General features: G+C 45.7%; 1 protein-coding gene across 1 annotated transcript in view; it reads right to left on the bottom strand.

Annotated features, from left to right (window-relative positions):
* The window catches only part of LOC135918083 (DNA mismatch repair protein Msh6-like), a 564,077-nt gene that overhangs the window by 380,365 nt on the left and 160,465 nt on the right, over positions 1-23,247 (bottom strand). Inside the window, exons 6-7 of the mRNA XM_065451744.2 lie at positions 18,115-18,177; positions 15,994-16,076 (exon numbers count right to left, since the gene is read on the bottom strand). Coding sequence (XP_065307816.2) covers positions 15,994-16,076; positions 18,115-18,177 — 146 coding nt within the window. The remainder of the gene's footprint in view (positions 1-15,993; positions 16,077-18,114; positions 18,178-23,247) is intronic.

Raw genomic sequence — 23,247 nt, 5'->3', positions numbered from 1 at the left:
CGAATATGCGTCACCAATCTGGAAACCATATCAAAAATATCTCCTTAACGCACTTGAGTGCTTCCAAAATCGTGCAGTAACATACATTCATTCATCCCACGCATATGACGTAAGCATATCATCTTTAAAAGAGAAATCTGAGTTCGAGTCTCTTTCGCACCGCCGTAAGTTAGCCAGCGTTGGTCTTTTTCATAAGTTTTTCTACAGTTCACTTAATCATGTGCCATACATCATTCCACCCACAAGAACATCGCAATGTGCTCGTCATTCACTCCAAGTTCTAAAACCGCGCTCACAAAAAAGAAGCAGAAAAGAAGCTTTTCTGCTTCTTTTCTTTTCTCAAACAGCAACTGATTGGAATGCCCTTCCCCACCATGTTGTATATATAAATAGTCACCATGTGTTCATTGCTGAGGTTGCTTCTTTTTTTGTCAAATTAATTACCTTTTTGTACAAATTCATCATCTACCGTAGGTTTTTGATTGTATGCAATGTATCTACCTTTCTTTAAATGGTCCACTAGTTACTGAAGTGAATTGTCCATTGCCACTGTTTCTTCTCTTCAGCCAAATTAACTGTTGCTTTTTTTATTCTAATTGACAATTTGACACAAGTATGTACTTGTTTAACAGGGTATCTACCACTTTTCAAATGTTTCGTTTGTTATCATGTAGAATTGTTGTTACAAGACGAACCCCACCCTTTATTAATACCCCAGATAAAGGGGCCTTTAAGGAAATAAACTGACCTGACCTGATTTGTAAATGTTTTTGATGCATTTTTTACGTGATTTTATATATCGAATTCTGGCTATATCGAACTATTTCGCAATCACTGTGCTGTTCCATATATCGAGAGTCGACTGTATTAGCTCGTAAGGTAGGAAGTCAACTCATCCTCCCCCTCCCCCTTTCCTCCTCTCCGCTTGTGACAGCACACAGTTCCCACCTCTCACCTTTCCTCCTCTCCCATGTCATGCAGTAACCAATGAACGCCTGCGAGTTTTGTTAACAGGAGCTTTCTAATGCTGACACATTACAACTGATTGGCTGCATCAGCAAGCACTGCGAGGCAGACCAAGATAATTTTCTGATGCAGATGCCCAGCTGCAGCGCGGTAGAGCCCTCCAGGCACGGTCGGGTTAAACCACTTTTTCTAAGGGGGTGTTGGTGGCTCACCTGGCCGCAGTGTGAGAAAACCAGATACTGTGGCAGGTTCGTGCTGTTTTGAATTTTCATATATCGGTAGTAGCTGTTATTTTTGTTCGATGTAACCATAATTTTTTGCTATATATTTTCATTGCAACTTTAAGGTGTTCATAAATTGTTCGATATAAGTGATAATTCTATGTAAATGGGTTCGACTGTGGTCACTCGCTCACTCTGTGGACTGTTGCAAAACGCTCAGCTTCGAATATTCATGTGCTATTGGTGTAGTGCGTCACCCATGCTTCAGTGCATTAATTCAAGAGTGCGCCCATTCCCTTATGCTTGATACGTGGGCTTAAGTTAGACTGAGTTCGGGAGGATGTGTGTAGATAATGAGCGAGAAACTTACTGTGCCGGGAAGCGGTGCTACTCCCTTTGTCACCGTGTAACAAGCTGCACTCACTCTTGCCAACAATCTGGGGTTGAATTTATTTCTTTGGAAGTTAGCAATACAATGCTGGCAGATGAGTGCATTTTTTTTGTCCTAAAAAAAACCATGTGTCGTCAGGGCTGGCAACACAGGCAGTCCTTGTGCAGCAGCAGTCTGTGAACTTGACCACATAGATTCATTCCATTCCTTGACATACTAGTCATTATTTTTGTAGCCGACTACTGCAAATGTCTTCTCTCTACCATTCCACATGTTGAAGTGTGAATGGAGCGCAGTGCATTAGCAATCACCTAGTTGTATTTCTGGCAGCTGATCGCACTGCAGAAGTGTAAAGTACAGTAAAACCTTGTTAATTCGAGTATCGTTAATTCAGAAAATCGGATTGTATGGACTCAGAGTCCGTTCCCGGAAGACGTAAGCATTATTTAATGAAATCAAACTCCCGTTAATACGGACTTATTTGACTGCGCATAGGTTAATTCGAAGAGCTCTCGAAGCTCGGCGAGCGCCGCAAACGTGCGACACAAAAGAGCAAGAAGTGGCGCTAGCGTACAACTGAAATGAAGTGGTAGAGTTCACATCGCCGTAGTCATCAGCAAAAATTGTAACGGCAGCAATGTTTTGTGCCTATATGTGCCTTTAAAGCTTTCTTTTTTTTTCTTTTATCATAGTGTATAACACCGCGTTGGCTGCGTACTTTTATAAGTGCTTAGTTGCCATTCATGGTCACATCAATAGTGACAGCGGTTTTGTCCGCAGCAGCTGCGGCAAACTAGTTTCACTTTGACTCCGTGCGTGTGCCGGTTGTGTGCCTTCAGAACTGCAAGGTTGCCGTTCATGATCTTGCCAATAACGGCCATGGTTTCGTCAGCAGCGGTCACAGCAAAGAGGAGTTTAGTTTTCCCTGAATGCAACACAGTCCAGGATGAAGAGCACCGGCTACATTGCAATAGATGGACGATATGTTGATAACCAGCTCACTGGCGAAAACATAATCAGGATGTGGGCGTGGTAGTGAAAGGCATGTCTCGAATAAACGTTGCATGCCACGGAAGTCGTGAGGCCTTCGCTGCTACAAACACAGTAGGCCTTCGCTACTGCAATGAGAATTGTAGCTAGAAAAAGGATTTGCTGATTCATTCAATAAATAAAAGCATGATGATGATGATGATGAAGCATTTCTTTATATTGATTTCTTGGTACCCTCGATAATTCGACATTCAGTTAAGTCGGACATTATATTTTAGTTCCGTGAAATCCAAATCAATGAGGTTTTACTGTAGTAATAGTTTTGCATTTGTGCTCTTTCGCCTGAGGCAAGGTGTGCCGTGCCGTTGAAAGTGACATCTTGTTTCTCCAGAGCAAACTGCTCGCAAAAAGTGTCTATTCAACAGTCATTGAGTTCATAAAAAATATATATATATTGTGGGGATGCGCGACCCTCGCGCCTCCCCTGATGTTTTTCCCGCATAGCACGTCTCCTGTACTCCCGCTTCGCCGCGTGGGCCGCCGCGGTCTGAGTGGTACAGGCGCGGTGCGAGAGGTGGCGCGAGTGTTGCGCTACTAACGCCGCCGACAGGCGAGGTTACTTGGGCGCCGAGAGGCAAGGCGTTCGCTCTCTTGGGTTCGAGACAGGAAGCGGGACGGACGTGTCGCACGTGCAGCAACCCTCTTCCCCGGCGGGTCGCCAAACAGCGCGGACATACCGCGCGCGCGGCGAGCGATGCATCTGCGAGACCGCCTTCGAACGCGCCACGATTCGCGTGACCGTACACGCGAACGACCAGGCGCTGGGATCCAGCATGGGGCGAACATATTCGCTCGCGAGGTCGCGGTGAGTCGGACTTCTAGATTTGTCGCGCGCCCATCGGCATGTTTTGTGGATAGCAACTCGGCTAGCAGGCATTGATGTATGAAAGGTGCAATAAATGCCCTTGTGATTGTTTGCACTACTGTGTTGTCGTTCCTTTGTCCCAAGAGTACGGTGAGAGAGTCCCACATATCAGACCCCACAATATATACGTAGCATATCCGAGTCCTTCATATGCTAGAACTAAGATGTAATCAGTGCGGGCATACTAATTTGGTGTTTCCTTTAATAAGAGTAGACCATACTGTACATCTTGGTTCCTATGTACCTAAGATACTGATAGCCTGCAACATTCTTGTTTTGCAGTGCTATAGACTCCCGAGCGTGTGCAGCAGTGTGTTTACAAAATTAATGTGTTTACAAATACAAAATTACCCACTGTGGTGGCTTAAAGGCTATGGCATTGAGCTGCTAAGCAAAACGTTGCGGGATCACCAGTGGTCCGACACGGTCACACGTATTGACTTTCCTGCTTTTTGTAGCTTGACTACACGGTGGCTGCAGGCGGCATCGAAAGCTTGTTTTCAGCTCTGGACAAGACTGCACCGCCAAGGGGCGGATCCTAATCTGCCGAGGAAGAAATTATAGCTGACTGCTATCAGCCTGGACCTGCTACTGAGCATGCGCCGTCATCACCCCCAACAGGATCAATTATAAAAGGACCCTCCTATTGCCGGAGACGCTTAGTTCAGCAGTGGTGCGACACGGTCACGCGTATTGACTTTCCTCCTTTTTGTAAGCAAGCAGTTTTGTGTACGTTTTTCACGCCTATTTCCTTTCGCACTGCTGCCGAACACAGCAGTTGTACTGGTCGTTGCTTATTTTTGTGTGTGTGTTACCAGTTTTCAGGTGTGTTACCAGCTTCCCTTTTAAGAAATGCCACCCCCGAAGGGAAAGCGCGAGCATACAGATGACCTCGACAGTTCACAACAAGAATTGATTAATTTTAGAAAGAAAGTTCTTGCTGAATTCAAAGCGCTTAAGAAATGTGTTCATATTGTAGCGATACCTGTGATACAGTGGCTGAATGTCAGAGGGAAGTCAAAGAACTGATGAAAGAAATTAACTGAAGACTAGCAACCTCACTCTTCAGGAGGAAAGCCACAGGCTAACTGACTGAATTGAAGACCTTGAACGCTATTCTAGAACAAACAATTAAAATTAAGGGTGTCCCTGCAGATTATGAGCCATTTGAAGCCGTCGTAAAGTTGGCCGAGTTTATCGATGACCCTGTGACCGAAAGTGACATTGATGTTTGTCATAAGTACTGTGGGGGTTCCACTCTGCGTGCGGCTAGCGCTGAAGGCGAGCTCCGGATCTAGCCCCACGCAGTCGCTTCGTGGTACTCCCAACCCGTAGCGCGGGAATCGCGGCTACACCAGGTTCGAACGAATAAGGCAACCAGCGGTGTCAACGGTAATAACGTTTATTGCTATTAGCAATAGCGAACACTCGCAGAGGCACGTCCTCTCAGTAATAGTAATAAATAGGCTGGCCTCGTTGCCCGGGATAGTCAGGCAACGTCGTGTCTCACGGGTTGCAGCAGGTACTCCAGTCCGGCAGGTTAGGGGTCCGGCCTCAGAGAGAGAGGGTCTCCCCCGGTCACGCTGTTTTGTACCTTTTTACCTGGGCGAGGGGAATGTCCTCCTCGCGCGTCAGCTACCCGCCCGCGAGTCGGGGAGGAAGGGTGCGCGTCGCGAGAGCGAGGGAGAATCGGGAGAGGGCATAGTGCGCCTCTCCCGTGTCCATGCCGGCTCTCAACGCGACAGCGCGGGAGAAGATGGGCGCGTGTGCTCCCCACAGTACCAACCGCAAAGGGAAATTAAAAAAACATTGTCGTGTGGTTTGTGAGGTGAGAAAAGCATAATGTAGTCCTTACGAAAGCAAGAATGTCCTCTTCTGATAATTCTGACAAGAAAGGGGTTATTGCGTCACTTGATGAGTTAGTTGAAGCTGGAAATCTGACGCTGGTAGAGCAAAGGCTAAACAGTCCTTTGACAGAGCACCGGGCTTATGTGGAGGAAAGGAGCAATGACTGCCTCAGAATTTTTTATTCACAACAAATGTGAGGACTGCCGCTCTCTTCTTTTGCAGAACTCTAGTGTCAGTAGCAGAGTCGAAATTCGCGAAATTTGTGACGATTGCTGTATCCCTCCAAGTTGTTTTTTTGAAGCACTAAAATAACTTGAGGGAATATATTTACAACCTTTTTCAGCAAAGAGGAGCTTTGCAGCAACAGCATAGTTGATGTCATGATTCTAGTGAAAACTTTAAATTTGCTGCAAATTACATGCTGATGATTTCACATGAGCAGTTGTGCATTTTTATGTTCTAACAAGGCTGCACTTTAAGTTAAAGGTCTTAATCAGTGAAGAGAAGCCCAACAAAAAAATTAATTGAACTTTAAAGTTAGCTATACTGTTCTTAGCAGGCTGGTACAACATATGTATGCTGACCCTTTTTCGTCTTTTTTATCTGAATGCACAACTTTTTCTGGTGCATTCGAAAAGTTAATTTTGTTAATATAATTAAGAAATGAATTAAGGCATTCAATTGCACATATTATTTCCGCTGTAGGTCTCCACTGCTTGAGATGGAATGTACTCGCACTGTTTTTCTGTGTTTTGGCACACTGTGTGTAGTTTTGCAGAGATCCCTTTTACTTGGCGCCTTTCCTACCTGTTTTATTCCTTTCATCGAAATGCAGGATGTCGGTGTGTCTCATACTCGCACATGAGCCTGACGTTCGGAAGCACTTCATGATGTAAATAAAAAGATTCGCAAATCAACTGTGCAAACGTAATTGTAGGGGGTTTGCCAAACAGAATGAAAGAACGAGGGACAAATGTTTATAGCGAAAGAAGGTAAATGCCAAACAGAGAAGCTCTTTGGCTTTGGGCTATGTACGTACAGATCGTTTTGCCTTCTCTTCTACAACAGCGGCTGATGAACTAAGCACTTCATGTTGGGTGGTGGATGCCCCGGCCGCTCTTTTATGAATGCGAACCGCAAAAGAAAATGTGTGCACCTGGAATCCGAGTTGGTTTAAATCAATTTGATGTCCTTTACTACAGCGTTATTTCCAGCCAAGTTTTCCGTCTGGATAATTTTTGGTTACGTGGCAGTGTGGCTCAAAACAAATTTAACGGCTTTACGCCACTACTTCAGTGTCTACGAAACCTTTGCTGTCAGGTTAATAAATCCTTCTAATGGGCGTTGAGATGCGTTAGGAGTGCACATATAATTAATTTCTTATATGAAGTGAGTTTCGGGGATGCATCTTACCATCCGCCGAGCATTTGCACGTCTGTCTGAGTGCGACAGAAAATGATTTTCAAAATATCAACATGCAGCACTGGCGCTGCACCATCCATTCCATACAGCCCATGTTCCTACAGCGCCATCTCGTGCTATCTACATGAAGCGCCTCAGTGGCAAGCACTTCCTGAACACACTGCCCTATTCTAGTACATTGTAGCACCGGTCAGAGTCGGTGTATGGTTGCTCTCGATCGAGTTGGCTTAAGGAGTGTCCGAAAAATCAGACGAGCGGTTGCAAGGTGTCTGAACTTTCAGCAGTTGTTATACATTATGGTCTATGGGGAGAATGGTGGTGCCGCGAAGCAGACCGAATAATCGAGCATGTCCGAATTTTTGGAGTCCGAAAAATCAGTCGGCGACTGTATTGGACTTGCGCTATATATCAAATTACACTAATTCCTTTTCCTTTTTCTTTGTTTTTTTTCTTTTAGCAAGTTCAGTATATGTGGGTTTCAGTGTAGCGATAACACCTGTTGGCCTCAAGCTATTACAAAGTGTAGAACATCTGCATTCCAAAAAAGGTTTGCAGCAAGAACAAATGTACCGCAACTGAGCACACCCACAAGAAATTAGGTAGAAAATAAACAATCGCATGGTGAACGCACCCAGGAACATTGCTGAGTCACAAACATGACAAGCCGCTGCTTCAACGTGATTGACAAATAAAGAACGAAGAGTAAAAGACAGTGATCCTGATTTAACTCAGAAGAAGAAAGTCTCGACAGCTTGCCATAAATTTCTAGCACCCTCCTTTTACAATCCTGTAGACACTGCTCACCCTATTGGGACAAGATGTAAAGAGATGCAAAAGCGCTTGCATGTGCTTTGAAACCGTGGCCAAAGCTTCGTGTTGTCCCCCTAGCCAACATCTATGATATCCGTCGAAAAAGAGGTTTGCAGAGCCACACCGGCGTAATGCACATCCACTGTATGAGGCAATGGAGGCAGCTAAAGAAAGGAACGGATATGTCACCCTGTGATAAAACAGGGCAGCGCCCACAGGATTGCTGTGCATGCTGCCTATAGAACCAAGTGCTTTTTATTTTCTGAAGCTGAAGGAGTAGAGACGTGATGTCGTACTGAATACCGAAGAGGTTGTCAGGTTAATAGTGGACCCGTCTTATGCAGGGGTATAGCCAAGGGCAAGTGGGGGTACACCAGGCCCATGCACTGCTTGCCTTTCCTGAAATTCTGGTGTACCAAAGATACCTGCCCCACCTCTCTCCCTGGGTTAAGTGCATGCCCCCCTCGTGCCCATAAAAAAAGAAGGAATCCTGGCTGCGCTACTGGCTTAGAGCATAGAAAGTTTAGCTTTACCGTTTTCCTCCAACATGCAGGTTTTTCCCATGTTTATGGCAGGTCGGTTTTGTGGGTGATCGTAAGGCCAATATGTGCAACAGACGAAAATGCATATCACACCATGACATGACTCGATTACTGCTCCGTGCATAGCCATCATTGGCACTGCACGAGTCGTTGTCGGTTGGCACCGACAGTAAAGGGGAGAGAACTTTTCATTGTCAAGTACCACATCATTTGACACCTGGGAAAGATTCTGAAATCGGGAGGTATGGCTATCTTTGCTCCTGGTTTTGATGGCCCACCACTACAAAGAAGCTAGTTTTATCCAATCAACATTGACTGCAGTCTTCTGCAGCCTTTGAGCTGTTCTAAGAGTTGGCGACAAAAAGACAAAGTAGGTCGCTCAAAGGTTTCAATGATATTATCAGGCACTGAATTGGTGAAGAACTTTAAACTTATGTCTCCATTAAAGTAAACAAGATTTGTCAGATAAACAAACTAAGTTCAGACTGTACCATCAGAAAAAAACTGAGAACAAGAAAGAACTGATCAGAGTCTGCTACACATAATTACATGGAATGTATGATTGCTCTGTAGGCAGTTAATATGCATGGTGAAGTTTAAGTTATGGGCTCTGAATTAGGCCTTCGTTACACATGGAAGAAACCAGGAAATTAAACAATGCATTGAGGTAGTTTTGGAATTCATGTCTAAGTTTTGACAATATCAATGCACCACTGTGACTGAAAACGAACACTCTTTTTCACTACTTTAACAGCTTTAACCTGCATCCAGATACACCCATAGCAAATGAGCCAAGGCACTAGGACAATGTGCACTGACAATTAACCCTTTGACGGTTTTTGCCGTACATGTACGGCGGCGGTTTTCTGTCCCGCAAGGTCTTTGCCGTACGGGTACGGTTTCGACTCTCCGTTTGAAATTTCGCGCCATAATGACAATGCACGCTCACTGGGAGGTGCTGCCACCTCTTAGGACTTACAAGAAGCGTTTGAAATTTGTGCTACCATCTTGGGGAGATAAACATAACTGACTTCTAGCTTCAGCGCGTCGTCGCGCAGACTGCGGCAACACCCCTTTTGCGGTGTCGGTTTCGCCGCGTGATCGCAACGGAGGCGCGCGAAACTGTCATTTTTCTCTTTGTCGGCACTCTCTTGCAGATGCGGTGAAAGTTGATTTCTATCTTGATTGGCGCTGCTCTTAGCTTGTTTATAACCGCCGCTCGCGAGGTATTCTCGCTCTCAGCTGCAAAGCGATTTCGGTTCCGCCACAACGGAGGCGCGCGAAACGTGATTTTTATCTTTGTCGGCACGCTATCGCAGGGGCGGTGGAAGTTGATTTCTATCTTGATTGGCACTGCTCTTGGCTCGTTTATCACCGCCGCTCACGAGGTATTCTCGCTCTCTGCGGCTGTGCGGAGACTCGTGTTTCAAGGATACCACACCCTTTCTTTCTTTCTTTCTTTATTGATTTATTTAAGACAATGAACAGATTGTCTTAGGGGACACGGCTAAAGGCAAAACATTTGCCTGACTAGGCCGTGCCACCCGTACATTGGCAGCAACATGGCAGTGGCAGGCGTTCAGGAGGTCACACATGAAATTAAAGTAGTACACATTTTCAACATTTGAGTACACAATTCGCGTAAAAGGAAAAAAAGGTTAAAGTTTATACAGTTTTCTAATCAATTGAAGCACAACAACGACAAAAAAAAAAAAGTATGTACGAAATTTTCCACACCTGTAGCTGAAAAGTTAAAGTTTACACAGTTTTCTAAAAACAACAACAAGAAACATGAACAAAATTTTCTATACCTGTAGTTCAACATTTCTATTAGTCTTCGGATAGTAACAATTCTTTCACCGTTTTCTTAAAGCTTTGCTTTGATATTCCAGAATTTAGCAGGTCCAATACCAAGGGGTAGTTGTTTAGAAGGTTAGGAAGTTGAACTGCTAGTTTTTGATCTCCGTATTTCGTTCTGCAACGTGGTTTTCCTATCAGAGTTTTTCTGAGGTTATAATTTGTCGTTCTGCCATGGTATTTACTTTGGAAGGAACATTTGTCTTCCCAGAATTGCCGTGAAATTTCGAGGAATAATTTGTAAGTGTGAAGTTTTGATGCTGTTAATATTTTGTATTTGTTATAGTATAGTTTAGTGGTATCAGTACGTTATAAGTTACCTATCGCGCGCAGTGCGCGGTTTTGGAGTGTTTGAATTGATTTTAGGTTAGTTTGTGTAGTGGTTGACCAAACTAGCAAACAATACGTTAATCGAGAATGTATAAGCGCGTTGTAAATATTGCGCTTCACATTTATCGGTAGCAAATATCGCAACCTATTTAGCAACCGACAGCACGAGCGATATTTTTTCTAAGAACGTCTACGTGCGGTGACCAGGACATATTTTCATGGAATATAACTCCTAAAAATCTGGCTGTTGTTGCCTGTTCGAGGTTGACCTTCTGAAACTGGAGTGTTATCTGAGGGTGGATTATTGTTCCTTTTGATTTAAACACTAGATACTTAGTTTTAGTTATGTTTAATTGGAGTTTATTCGCATTTAGCCACAAGCTTAGTTGCTGTAACCAGATGTTAGCTTGCTCAAAAAGATTTCCTATTTCCCTTCCTGAGAAGAACACGTTAGTATCATTCGCGTATAATATAATATTGGAACAGCCTTGAATGTTGACAATATCATTAATATAGAGTAAAAATAAAACACCCACCTGAAATACTATTGAACATTTTGCAGTTCTGAGTGATGCCAACACCAAAATACTGTTCCTAATTTTTTTTTACTATTTATTCCCGACTTTATACATCTTGGACATTCAAGATCCGCAATAAAATAATTTGACCACCTGGGAAAGTTTTCTTCAAAATAGTTCGACCCTCAAAGGGTTAACACTGACTGAAACTTGATCTAGGCACATTGCAACAGTAGAGCATGGAAAGTTCTCAAATTATTTTAAATGGAAGTTACATTCGCTAACAGTGTCTACAACTTTTTCAGAGCTTGTCGCTCAAATTGAGACAAAGAATTCACTATTTTTGATAAATTTTGTTTCCAAGTCACTAAAACTGTCAAATGAATATCACATGATATAGGCGTTTTTGGTATGTGGCATAACCCATCTACCAAAATATTTCAGGTTTGTCTAGTGTACATGCTAGTGAGGATTGAACAGTGAAATTAGCAGCAAAAAGAGAATTATTGCTTTACTTTAATAAGCAGTCCATGATGATAGTGATGGAACCAAGAATGCTAGGCATAACGTTAAGAGACTGACAGAGAGTGGTTTGGATCAGAGAATAAACGCGTATACAATATTCTAATAGACTTTAAGAGAAAAAAATGGCGCTGGGCAGGTCATGTAATGCACAGATTACATAACCGTTAGACCATTAGGGTGACAGAACGAGAACCAAGAGAAGGGAAGCACAGTAAAAGACAGAAGAAGACTAGGTGGTGCGACGAAATTAAGAAATCAGTTGGAGCAGGACAGGGGTAATTGGAGATCGCAGGGAGAGGCCTTCGTCCTGCAGTGGACACAAAATCAGATGATGATGATAGCTGAAATCTTGTTTGCCTTTAGATTTTAAGATTACAAATCAAGCATGGTTCAAAGGAACGTAGGTCACCTGATTTTCCTATGGCAAAAGCACATTTGGCCAACATTGCGCCTGCAAATTGTTTACTTTTCAGCACTCGTGAAAGGAGAAATTCATTGAGCAATCTGACTGTGGTCTCGTGGTTAACACAGCAATGGCAATTATGTAACCAGGTCAAATACTATAGTATTGCTATAGACACCGACCAGATGTGTCTGGAATAAACTCTGTCTTTACTCGTATTCCTGGCATGAGTCGGGGTGTGGACAACACTTCAATGGCAATGCGGATGGGATCCTACTCCGGCATAACCTTCTGCTTAAGACGAATGACACCAAGGCATGGCATCTCGCCCACAAGTTTTAGATGAAACAGCGGGAACCGCTGCTCCATCTAACCGCTCATGTGTTTCTCTTTCTCTGTAGCTCTTAGTTTGACGTATTCGACTTGACTGCTGGCTACGTGCTACTTCCATGCTTCCTCAGTCATCATGAGTGCTCCAAGCCCAGTAAACATACGGCGCTCGTTCACAGCAGCGTTTAAGAGGGCTGCCATTCTTTACGCCGAAAAAACAAATCACTGCACAGCGGGCCGCAAGTTTGATGTTTCTGAATGGGTGGTGCGAGAGTGGCTACTGCAGCGAAGCAAAATGTTCACCTGTGATGGCAAGCGAAGAATTTCCCCCAGGCCGAAGTCTGGATGCTTTCCGGAGCTGTAGGCCAAGCTTGCAGCATACGTAGCTGAAATGCGTGATCAGTCCCTGCCAGTGAAGTGCGACATGCTCATGAAACAAGCCCGGATCTTCGCCTTTTAAGGACCTGCTCTGCCGTGAGTACGAGTGGCTGGCAGCGGAAGACTGCGAACTTGCACCAACCGGACCTGTCAAAAGGTCCGGTTGATGCAAGTTGCGTGTGGTTGGGTGCATTCGGCGTGGGCTGCTGTTCCACAAGATGTCGTAGTGCAGTCGTTTGCCAAATGTGGAATTTCGCTAGATGACGACGTGCTGTGGGACCGTAGCAGCGATGACGATGGCAGCACTAGTGAGGATGATGGCACAAGTGAAGACGAGTAGTCCAGGGACCATGCCAGCTACCAATAAATTTTCATTATCGAATGTGCCCTTGGGTATTCTCTTTTTTTTTCCCTGTTACATGCGATATGGGGGGGTTGACTGATATTTGAGTCGACTTACAATTGTGTAAATACGGTATGTACCGCATATGCCTGGAAGCCTACTTCAAAGGACATGAAGTAACAGATCCCACAAGGCACCACGCCTTGCCGATATCTTCACTGAGTGACAGCAATGTGCATGTTCTGCAAGGACATCATCCGACTACTTTGGTCAACAGGTTAAGCTAGAACAATGTTTTAACTTGTTTGGAAGATCGCTGCAACCTGCAGGCTAATGAAATTGCAGCCAGTTACATGTTATTTATGCGGAAGCAAAAGGAAGGGGATAGTCTCCAAGACTTGATCGCCGAACTCAGGAGGCTTGCCGAAAGCCGCAACTTCGGTAGCTTACTGAACCACATGTTACGAGACCGCATCGTTTGCCGTATCCGGGATGACAACACACAGCATTCCTTGTTAAAGAGTCACAAGGCGACTATGGAATATACTGAAGAGTTCACCAGGGCTTTCGAGAAGATGCAAGAAGACATCCAAGACATACAGGAGAATAGCATGGGGAATGGAAGCAGCACCGTTAACGTCCTGCATCCACAGGCGCTGGAAGCCACGAACACCAATCAGCAATGTGGAAAGCAGTCGCCCTCTGTGCGAACGTTGCCACAGGCCGCACGATACCAACAGGTGCCTACATTGAAGCACCAAATGCCGACAGTGCAGCTGAAAGGGACAGCTGGCTAGGGTGTGTTACAGGGCCCGTTTCCAGACGTCAGGTACATACGCCGTGGACTAAGGTGGAAGCCAGAGCGAAGAAAAATTTATGCTTAGCACGGCTGACAGAGCCATGTCGTGGCCTCTCGAACGAGATTTGACATGGGGAGGGCAGAAGTTGAGCTTGATCAACACTGACTCGCCAGTGAGTATCGTACCCGAGATTGTATACAAGAAACACCGTAAGTGGTGGCCAGCTCTGGAAAAACACTTCCTTGCAGCTATCGTGTTTCCTTGGCTCCTGCCTATCATTGGCAAATTAACTATGGATGTGAAGTCTGGGGTGAAAACTGTGAGCAGCACGTTAATGATAGTGGACTGTCGAGGACCCCTTCTCTGTGGTCGGCGTACCATAGAGGAACTTTGTAAGGCCGGTGTGTCTCGCTTGGATGCCAAAGTGCTACGAGTGTAAATTTCGTCCAAGTGGACGTGCAGGTGAGAACACTACTTGAATTTTTGCAGCTGTTTGACAGCAAGCTGGACTACTGTAAAGGTCCGCCTGTGAGGCTGTACATCAACGAAGGCGCTCGACCTCGTTTCTACAAAGTCCGAATCGTACCCTATGCAATGCGTACACAAGTTTCAGCAGATATTGATCGCCTGGTGCAAGGAGTGCTTTCCCAGATTAAAGTCTCTGAATGGGCAACACAGGTAGTTCTTGTGGCAAAAAGGAATGGCTATATAAGGCTCTGTGGGGAATTCAAGTTAGCGGTCAACCCAGCGACTTACAGAACAGTATCCTCTGCCAAAAATCGACAATATCTTCACCGCGCTAGCAGGAGGTGAAGTGTTTAGTATGCTGGATCTAAGCAATGCATACAGCCAGCTTCCTCTAGATGCAGAAGCTAAAAAGATAGCAGTGCTGAACACACCGTAAGGGCCTGTAGTGCTATAATTGCCTCGCCTCTGGTATCGCTTTAGCACCAGCTCTGCTCAAAAGGCACGTGGAATCTGTTCTGCGGGGCCTTCCAGAGGTCAAAGTCTACCTGGATGATATTATTGTCGCAGAAAAGAAGCACAATATGACTGTACTGCGACAAGTGTTCCAGCGACTGCATAACAATGGATTGAAGCTGAACAAAGCCAAATGCAGGTTCTGGGAAAAGCAAGTGACTATTCTGGGGCATCAAATTGACAAAAATGGTCTGCATCCTTTGCAAAACAACCTCGGTGCCATACTAGGCGCACCGGCACAAACGTCAGAGAGCCAGTTGAAATCTTTTCTTGGTTTGATCACGTATTACTCTAATTCTTGCCCAACCTCTCAACTATGCTAGCACCACTGTATGCCCTGTTGATGAAGGGAGTTGCCTGGAAATGGGAACGAGTGCAAGAAAGCGAATTTCAAGAAGCAAACAATGCTATGAAAAAGGCGAACCTTCTAATTCATTATGACCCGCGTAAGCCACTTAGGCTTGAATGTGACGCGTCGATGTACGATTTAGGCGCAGTGCTCTCATCGCATCAACAGTAAAAATTATCGATTACAGTAAAGATAAAAGGTTTCCAGTTAAGATGATTGACTTCTCGCAGTGGAAAAGGTTGGCCTTGCCTTAATTTTTGGTATGACCAAGTTTTGGGATTATCTTCTTGACAACCGTCTCACACTGGTAACCAATCACAAGCCTTTCACCAAGCTTTTTCACCAGGATAAGCCTATTCCGCAAATGGCCGCAGCCAGGATTCCATGCTAAGCGTTACTCTTGTCAGCGTATCACTGTGCATTGGAGTATCGGAAGGGACAGCTAAACGCTAATGAGCTAAACACCTTGAGCCGCTTACCTTTGCCTAATCTAGAAAACGCAGGAGAAAATACGTCCGTGGAATATGTGCTGCATGCACAAGCATTGAATGAGCCGAATCTCGCACAAGGCAGGAATGTGGGAAAGCAGCACAGGAGGGAAGGGTGCTGGCTTGTACTCTGGTAGCAACAGCATAGTTTGTGCAGCTCCATGCGCCGTATCTTGAAAGCTATCTGAAGGTGCAACAACTTTGGAGTAGATCAATTCGCAGTCAGCCTTCTGCCGCTTACGTTGCTGCTCCATCCTTCTCACACGGCACTCGGCAACTCAATCACGGGAAGAATCCAGTACCTTTATAGCGTGCACGCGACCCGTAGCAACTGCCAGAAGAGGTCAACCCAGCATGCTTCACACGGCCATAGCATCCAACTCGATTTTGATGGCTTTTTTTTTTTTTTTGAGAAAAAGAAATGTAAATAAGTTGCACCGTTCTACAAGACGCACCGGAGATAAATTCAGAAAAAAACCACAACTTATACACAGAAAAATACGGTAATAACAAAATCCTTAACATAGCAACACTATTTGCAAGATGTCCTTAGGCTTTAGGCCCGCAAAGTCTTACCTGCGCTTGCCCTCCTTAAGGAAGTCGAATGAGAGGTGTGCCCAGGTCCCACTAGTTGCCGCCCCCACAGCAGCAGGCTTGGCCTGCAAAAGTACAGTGCAGTCGAAAGTGCATCAACTTCATGTAAAGCAGTCTATTTTGCATGAATGCCTTTTCCCATCGAAAGAATATAGGCCAGCCACTTGAACTATCTCATCCATATTAGTAATTATATTGCCAGCTTCGTCTCTTAACGCATACATCTGATTCATGCAAATTCCTAGTTTCTTATTCACTGCTTTTAGGCTTCCTCCGTTCCTGAGAGCATGTTCAATTCTATCCATATTATAGTTCCTTATGTCAGATGTCTCACGCTTGTTGATTAACTTGGAAAGTTCTGCCAGTTCTATTCTAGCTGTAGGGTTAGATGCTTTCATACATTGGCGTTTCTTGATCAGATCTTTCGTCTCCTGCGATAGCTTACTGGCATCCTGTTTAACAGAGTTACCATCGACTTCTATTGCACACTCCTTAATGATGCCAATAAGGTTGATGTACATGGCTTCAACACTGAAGTCCTATTTCTTAGTTTAAGCCCAATGCCTGTTCTGTAGCTTGATCCTGGAATTCCTCTATTTTCCCTCTTACCGCTAACTCATTGATCGGCTTCTTATGTACCAGTTTCTTCCGTTCCTTTCTCAAGTTTAGGCTAATTCGAGTTCTTACCATCCTATGGTCACTGCAGCGCACCTTGCCGAGCACGTCCACATCTTGAATGATGCCAAGGTTAGCGCAGAGCATATAAAGTCCATTTCATTTCTAGTCTTGTCATTCGGACTCCTCCACGTCCACTTTCGGCTATCCCGCTTGTGGAAAAAGGTATTCATTATCCGCATATTATTCTGTTCTGCAAAGCCTACTAATAATTCTCCCCTGCTATTCCTAGTGCCTATGCCATATTCCCGCACTGCCTTGTCTCCACAATTAGTACATGGCCGGGGTAGTTGGAAAAGTATGGGAGAGGCCTTTGCCTTGCAGTGGGCGTAACCTGGCTGATGATGATGATACCGTTCCAGAGCGTGCAAAGATGAGTCTTGTGTCTTCTTTCTTTTCGCCTTAGGGCTCCCTTCAATTCACAGTCGGCATTCGTGTTGTCCACTTCTCTTGTGTCCTGTCTGCACACCTCACCTTTTCTTGCATTATGAATCCTTTCTGTACTAGTTGCTGACAGCAGCGAATTGATTTAACGAAAAACACGGTACAGCACAGCTAGAAGTTAACAGCAAATATCGAAGCAGCTATGCCTTGCATTGCCGCGGTGTTGGCTACGGTTGCCAGTGAATCTGCCTGCGAGAGCGCCGGTTTGAAGAGGTGAGATAATCAATATGAAGGCAGTGATGGCTTTGATTAATGCCGTTTTGGACCTGCAGTCACAACAAAAAGTCCGGAAAATCGGACGGCGAAGGGTTCTTACGTGCGAAATTTCAGACGTTCTTATATATTGCAACTCCATGGGGTACGTGGTGGTGCCATGAAGCCAAAAATAAAGCGTCGACTGTACACTGCAAACTCCTCCAGTCGACGACACGATGATTCGTTTCGACACAATGATTCGAAAGATGATTCGTTTAGATTACTCTGTTACTCAAGCGAGCATTAGTGTGACCTTTGTTCCCTTTCAATAAATTAACAGCTGGTTTTCCCTGTTAGAAGCAGAAATTCCGTGAGTTTTCCCTGAGTATTTAAAGACTATTCAAAATCCCTGAGAATTACCAGCTTTCCCGGTTGGTAGACACCCTGTAATTAGTCACGAGATGATAAGAACTGCAGCTTCCGTGCTGCTTTTAAAATATAGAAATTGGATATGCTGATTATTTCAGTAAATAAAAGCATGTTAACATAGTAATCACTTGTTTATTCTTTTTTGATGCCCTCGATAATTCAACATTGAATTATTTCAGGCATCTTTTTTTTTTAACCCCATGAAATACGAATTAACGACAATTTAGTGTATTAGTAAAACTTGTCTTGCGTATGTTTGCAATTGGCCAGCCAAAGTAAAGATGGCCTCATGATAGACCAGTTGTGTCAACAGCCTTGTTGTTATCGTAGTCATATCCTCCACAGTGTATAGAAACCCACCTTGGTTGATGCCAGCTTCCGGACTGCAGGCGATTTGGAGGCAGGGCGCTTGCATGGCGGGCTCTGCATTGGTAGCAGCAACACACAGTGCCATGTACAAATGACAACATTTAATGACACATACATGCATACACGTCTGTAAAACCTTTATGTCTAGGTTGGCCTGTTCCATTTGCTAAGTATGTTTTCATTATGAACACATGCAAGAGGCAACATTACCAACTCGCCCAATCCTAAAATTAAAATTAAATTATGGGGTTTTACATGCCAAAACCATGATACGATTGAGGCATGCTGCAGTGGGGACTCCGAAAATTTGGACCACCTGGGGATCACAGTTGATGGTCAGGCCGCAAACTGACAAGATGGCGACTACCACAATGAAAGGTTGGTGTCTAGCTTAGCAGATGCAGTGAAACATTTTCTGTGGACATAGGCCATGACTGACATTCTCATCAACATTTGAGAGGATCCCCTGCCTAAGCTCCGTGCTGAAGAACATAATGCACATTATGTTCTTTCTGAAAGTCTTGCAGTAGGTTCTTATACTTGCCCGTATAAAAATTCAATCGTTTGCTCGTTCCATGCGACAATCGGAAGTACTTGAGTTATGTACATCCAGTTCCGGCTTCGCGATATTGGCTAGTCGCTCATAGCACTTCCGGGCGACAAGCAACGAATTCTAGATTTGCAGAACCGAGCGATCGTGCTACGCGATGGCCTGATCCATCGCACGAAGCCGTCGCTCGTCGCTGTCGGACACAAAATCGCGCTCATGGCGTTTAGCCTTAACCCGCTTCAAGGCCTGACACGACATAAGAAGCCAAAAAACACTGACACCAAGGACAACATAGGAGAATTTATTTGTGCTTCATAAATTGAATAAAGCAACGATAAATTTTTGGTAACGAACGTGGATGAAAAAATAACTCGCCGCAGGTGGGGAACGATCCCACAACCTTCGCATTTCGCGTGCGATGCTCTACCGATTGAGCTACCACGGCGCCGTTTCCCCGTCCACTTTCTTGGGTATTTGTGTTTTCTAGTAGAATCGTGGGAGTGTTAGCCAGCACCCCCCCTCGCATACCTTGGCGGCGGATGTAGAAAATCCTTTCTGCTGCAGGCGTCATGAGAACGTAATCTTTTTGGGTTAAGGCAACCGGTCAATAAACCCACACATGCTACTTAAAGGCATCAATGTTGCCAGGTTCGAGACCCTCGTTATGTAATAAACGAGAAGAAAGGGGGTTAACCGAGGGGCTCGATTTTTATTAGTCATATCATAAAAAGCCAACAAACACTGACACCAAGGACAACATAGAGAAATTTACTTGTGCTAATAAATGAAATAAAGCAACGATAAATTAATGGAAACTAAAGTGGATGAAGAAACAACTCGCACGTGGAGAACGATCCCACAACCTTCGCATTTCGCGTGCGATGCTCTAACACTTGAGCTTTTACCTTTGAGCAACTGAACGGTTGCCTTCACGCAAAAAGATCACATTCTCGTGACGCCTGTGGCCGGAAGGATGTTCTACATTCGCCACCAAGGTATACGAGTGGGGGCGCTGGCTAACACTCCCAAAGTTGTACCCCATGCGAGCGATGACTTCGAGCGACGTCTCCCCAGTGTTGGCGGTATGAGGGCAGCAATATAGGGGCCGAAACTAGCATGATGCGTGCCTTATTAACTTAAGTTGATGTGTTTTACTGCAAAAAGCAGCATAAAATATTTCTGAAAGTCTTGCAGTAGGTTCTTATACTTGCCCGTATAAAAATTCAATCGTTTGCTCGTTCCATGCGACAATCGGAAGTACTTGAGTTATGTACATCCAGTTCCGGCTTCGCGATATTGGCTAGTCGCTCATAGCACTTCCGGGCAACAAGCAACGAATTCTAGATTTGCAGAACCGAGCGATCGTGCTACGCGATGGCCTGATCCATCGCACGAAGCCGTCGCTCGTCGCTGTTGGACACAAAATCGCGCTCATGGCGTTTAGCCTTAACCCGCTTCAAGGCCCGACACGACATCATTGCGATAGTGTTGTGGAGCGAACAAAATGCATCGGCCCCGCCTCGTGAATGGATGTAAAGGACGCTTTGGACGTCATTCGTAATTTCGTAATTTCATTGGCGCCTGTAGTATAGTGTCACCCCCTGTCAGATCTCTGTGTTATCATACATTTATGTTTCATAGTAGTTTAGCTAGATGGCGCACCCCCTTCTGTCTTGTGACGAGCTGGGACCAATCAGGAGGTGTCATCTGGCATGTCAAGTCCTTTTTAGTAATAAACGGCCGCGAGCCGGCTGAGTCTTCGTTCCGGTTTTCATCAGAAGCAGTTGGCTCCGTGTCTCCTTCACTGCCTCGGCGCTCGCCGCGCGTTCGCTGGCCGGGGGCCCCCACTTGCCTGCCGGTGCCGACACAACATCTTTTGGCGACGAGGATGGGATTCCCGCTGCAGTTCCAACCGAAGCCCCAGGAAACCAACGAGCTTCGTAAGTGAAGCGTCCTTCACGTGTCTGCACGGCCTGCAAACGCCGCCGACGCACTTGGCGTCACGAGGCTTCCGAGCCTAGGCCTTCTCGCCCCCTTTGTTCTTCCTTGGCCATTCCTGCTGCGAGCTAAGGCTTGCCTCCTGCAATGTCTCCTGCACGCTACCCGGCATGGCTTTTACGGCGAACCTTCCCATTTTTCTTGAAGTGCCCGGAGCACCGTTAATTCCATGGTATCGATGGAAAAAAAATTTTTCAGGCCCACCTCGAAGCGGCCGGCGGTGGCGACTGGACGGACGCGCGACAAGCGTCCGCGCTCGTCAGCGCTCTCGGGCATGAGGGACAACGAAAGTACTTTGCAGACGAGGAGCAGGAAGCAGCAAGGCAGTCGACCGGCGCAGCGTCAATGTCAAGTGATGCGGTCCCGCCAGCGTCAGAGTTCCAGAAACTCTTGCAGCGGCTTGACCGGCTGTTCGCCGCGTCAACAAATGTTCTGGCGGAGAGGCACGAATTAACCAGTCGAAGGCAGTTCGAGGGAGAAGGATTCCTGGAATTCATGACCGCATTGAAGGAGAAAGCGGTACAGTGCAACTTCGGCACAACCTACAACGAGCGCGCCCGAGACCAAATAATACATGGGGTAGCGAACGTCAGCATTCACGAAAAGTTATTGGCTCATGGCGAAACCCTGTCCCTGGACAAGGCAGAAGAAATTGGACGCTCGTTAGAAGCCCTGCATCGAGCAAACCACGCGTTCGACTCCGAAAAAATACAAAGAATTGAGGCAGGTCAACTTGGCGTTCCGTCGACAAGCCAAGATGGCAGACTTCTTCCGGGGAGCCGCCAAGATGGCCGACGTCTTCCGGGAGGCCGCGAGGCTCCTCTGGGACACGCAATGAAGCACAGGATGTGAAGAAGGACCCTAATTTCGACTGTAGTCCATGCGATCCGTGTGGCAGCACGAAGCATATTGCAATGTACAGGAATTGTCCGGCAAGGAACCGGCGGTGCAACGCCTGCCACACGTTGGGCCATTTTGCATCAGTATGCCGAAAAACCCGTACTGTTCAGCACGTCTCTTCCGCAGAGACGCTGTCTTCAACTTCCGCAGGACAGCCGTCCGCGTCTGTCTTGACGGTGAGCACTTTGGAAGCTAAAAGGGATTTACAAGTCCCGTCCGTGGTTAACGACGTCGCCATGCGGCTGCTCATGGACACAGGAGCGTCTGCCTCATTGATGACGGCCGAGGATTTTGGAAAGCACTTTGGTTGACAGCACAGACTGTCAAAAACAGCAGTGGACTTGAGGAATTTCTCCAAGCAACGCATCGACATTCAAGGCCTTTTCCAAGCCACTGTCCAGTTTCTTCAAAGGTCGTGCCCAGTCACGTTCCACGTAACGTCTACAGCAACATCACTGCTGGGTCTTGACGCCATCCAGCGCTTGAGGATACAAATCGACGGTACGTCGCTGACATGCTGCCTGGCTATGCTTCCTCCAGTACAGAGCCTCACAGGTGTACCTCCGGGTTTTGATCACCTCTTCAGTGGCGAGTTGGGACTCATCAAAAACTTCGTGCACCGAAAACAACGGCGGCAAGGTATGATACCAGTATCTTCAAAGTTGCGCAGACTACCCCTGGCTCTCCGTGACCAGGTGACAAATGAACTGCGATGTCTCGAAGACTGCGACGTTATCGAGCACGTCGAGGCTTCTGAGTGGGTGTCTCCACTTGTCGTGGTTCGCAAAAAGGATGGAGCCATCCGGCTCTGTGTTGACCTACGGGAACCGAATAAGGCAATTGTCATTGATCGGTATCCTTTGCCGCACGTAGAAGAGTTATTGCAAATGTTTCATGGTGCCACATATTTTTCTAAGGTGGATCTAGCATCTGCTTACCACCAGCTGTTACTGGAAGACGATAGTAGGGATCTCACTACATTCATAACCCATGAAGGCTTATTCAGGTTCAAGCGTGTCTGTTTTGGCTTCGCATCCGCGCCAGCAGTGTTTCAGAAAATGATGTCACAAATCTTGCAGAGTTGTAAGAATGTTGTCTGTTACCTTGATGACATTTTGGTCTGGGGTCGGACAAAACCTGGGCATGATGCTACCTTAAGAGAAGTCTTGCTTTGCATTTCAAACAGTGGTATGAAACTGAATGAAAAATGTGTCTTCTCTGTGAGAGAACTGACTTTTCTGGGCCATAAAATTTCAGCTGAAGGCATTTCGCCTACAGAGAGCAAGGTAAAAGCAATCCTGAATGCGCCTGCTCCTACAGATTTTAAGTCATTGCAATCCTTCTTAGGATTAGCTGGTTACTATGCCAAGTTCATTGATCATTATGCAGCACTTGTAGAACCGCTTCGCCTCATGCTCAGGCAAGGGCAAAATTTTGCTTGGTCTGATGATGCACAACGTAGCTTCAATAAGTTGAAAGCTTGTCTTAAATGTTCCCCTGTTATTAAGATTTTCAACCCTGAATTGCCTGTGGTAGTCACGACTGATGCATCTGATGTTGGTTTTGGTGCTGTGTTACAGCAACCGTATGGTTCCAAGCTAGAAACTGTAGCTTTTGCATCTAGAACTTTGTAGCTGAACAAAAGTATTCTGTAGGAGAGCGTGAAGCACTAGCAT

Source organism: Dermacentor albipictus, chromosome 3, assembly GCF_038994185.2.
Source record: "Dermacentor albipictus isolate Rhodes 1998 colony chromosome 3, USDA_Dalb.pri_finalv2, whole genome shotgun sequence".
NCBI lineage: Eukaryota > Metazoa > Arthropoda > Arachnida > Ixodida > Ixodidae > Dermacentor > Dermacentor albipictus.
This window is presented reverse-complemented; position numbering and strand designations above follow the sequence as displayed.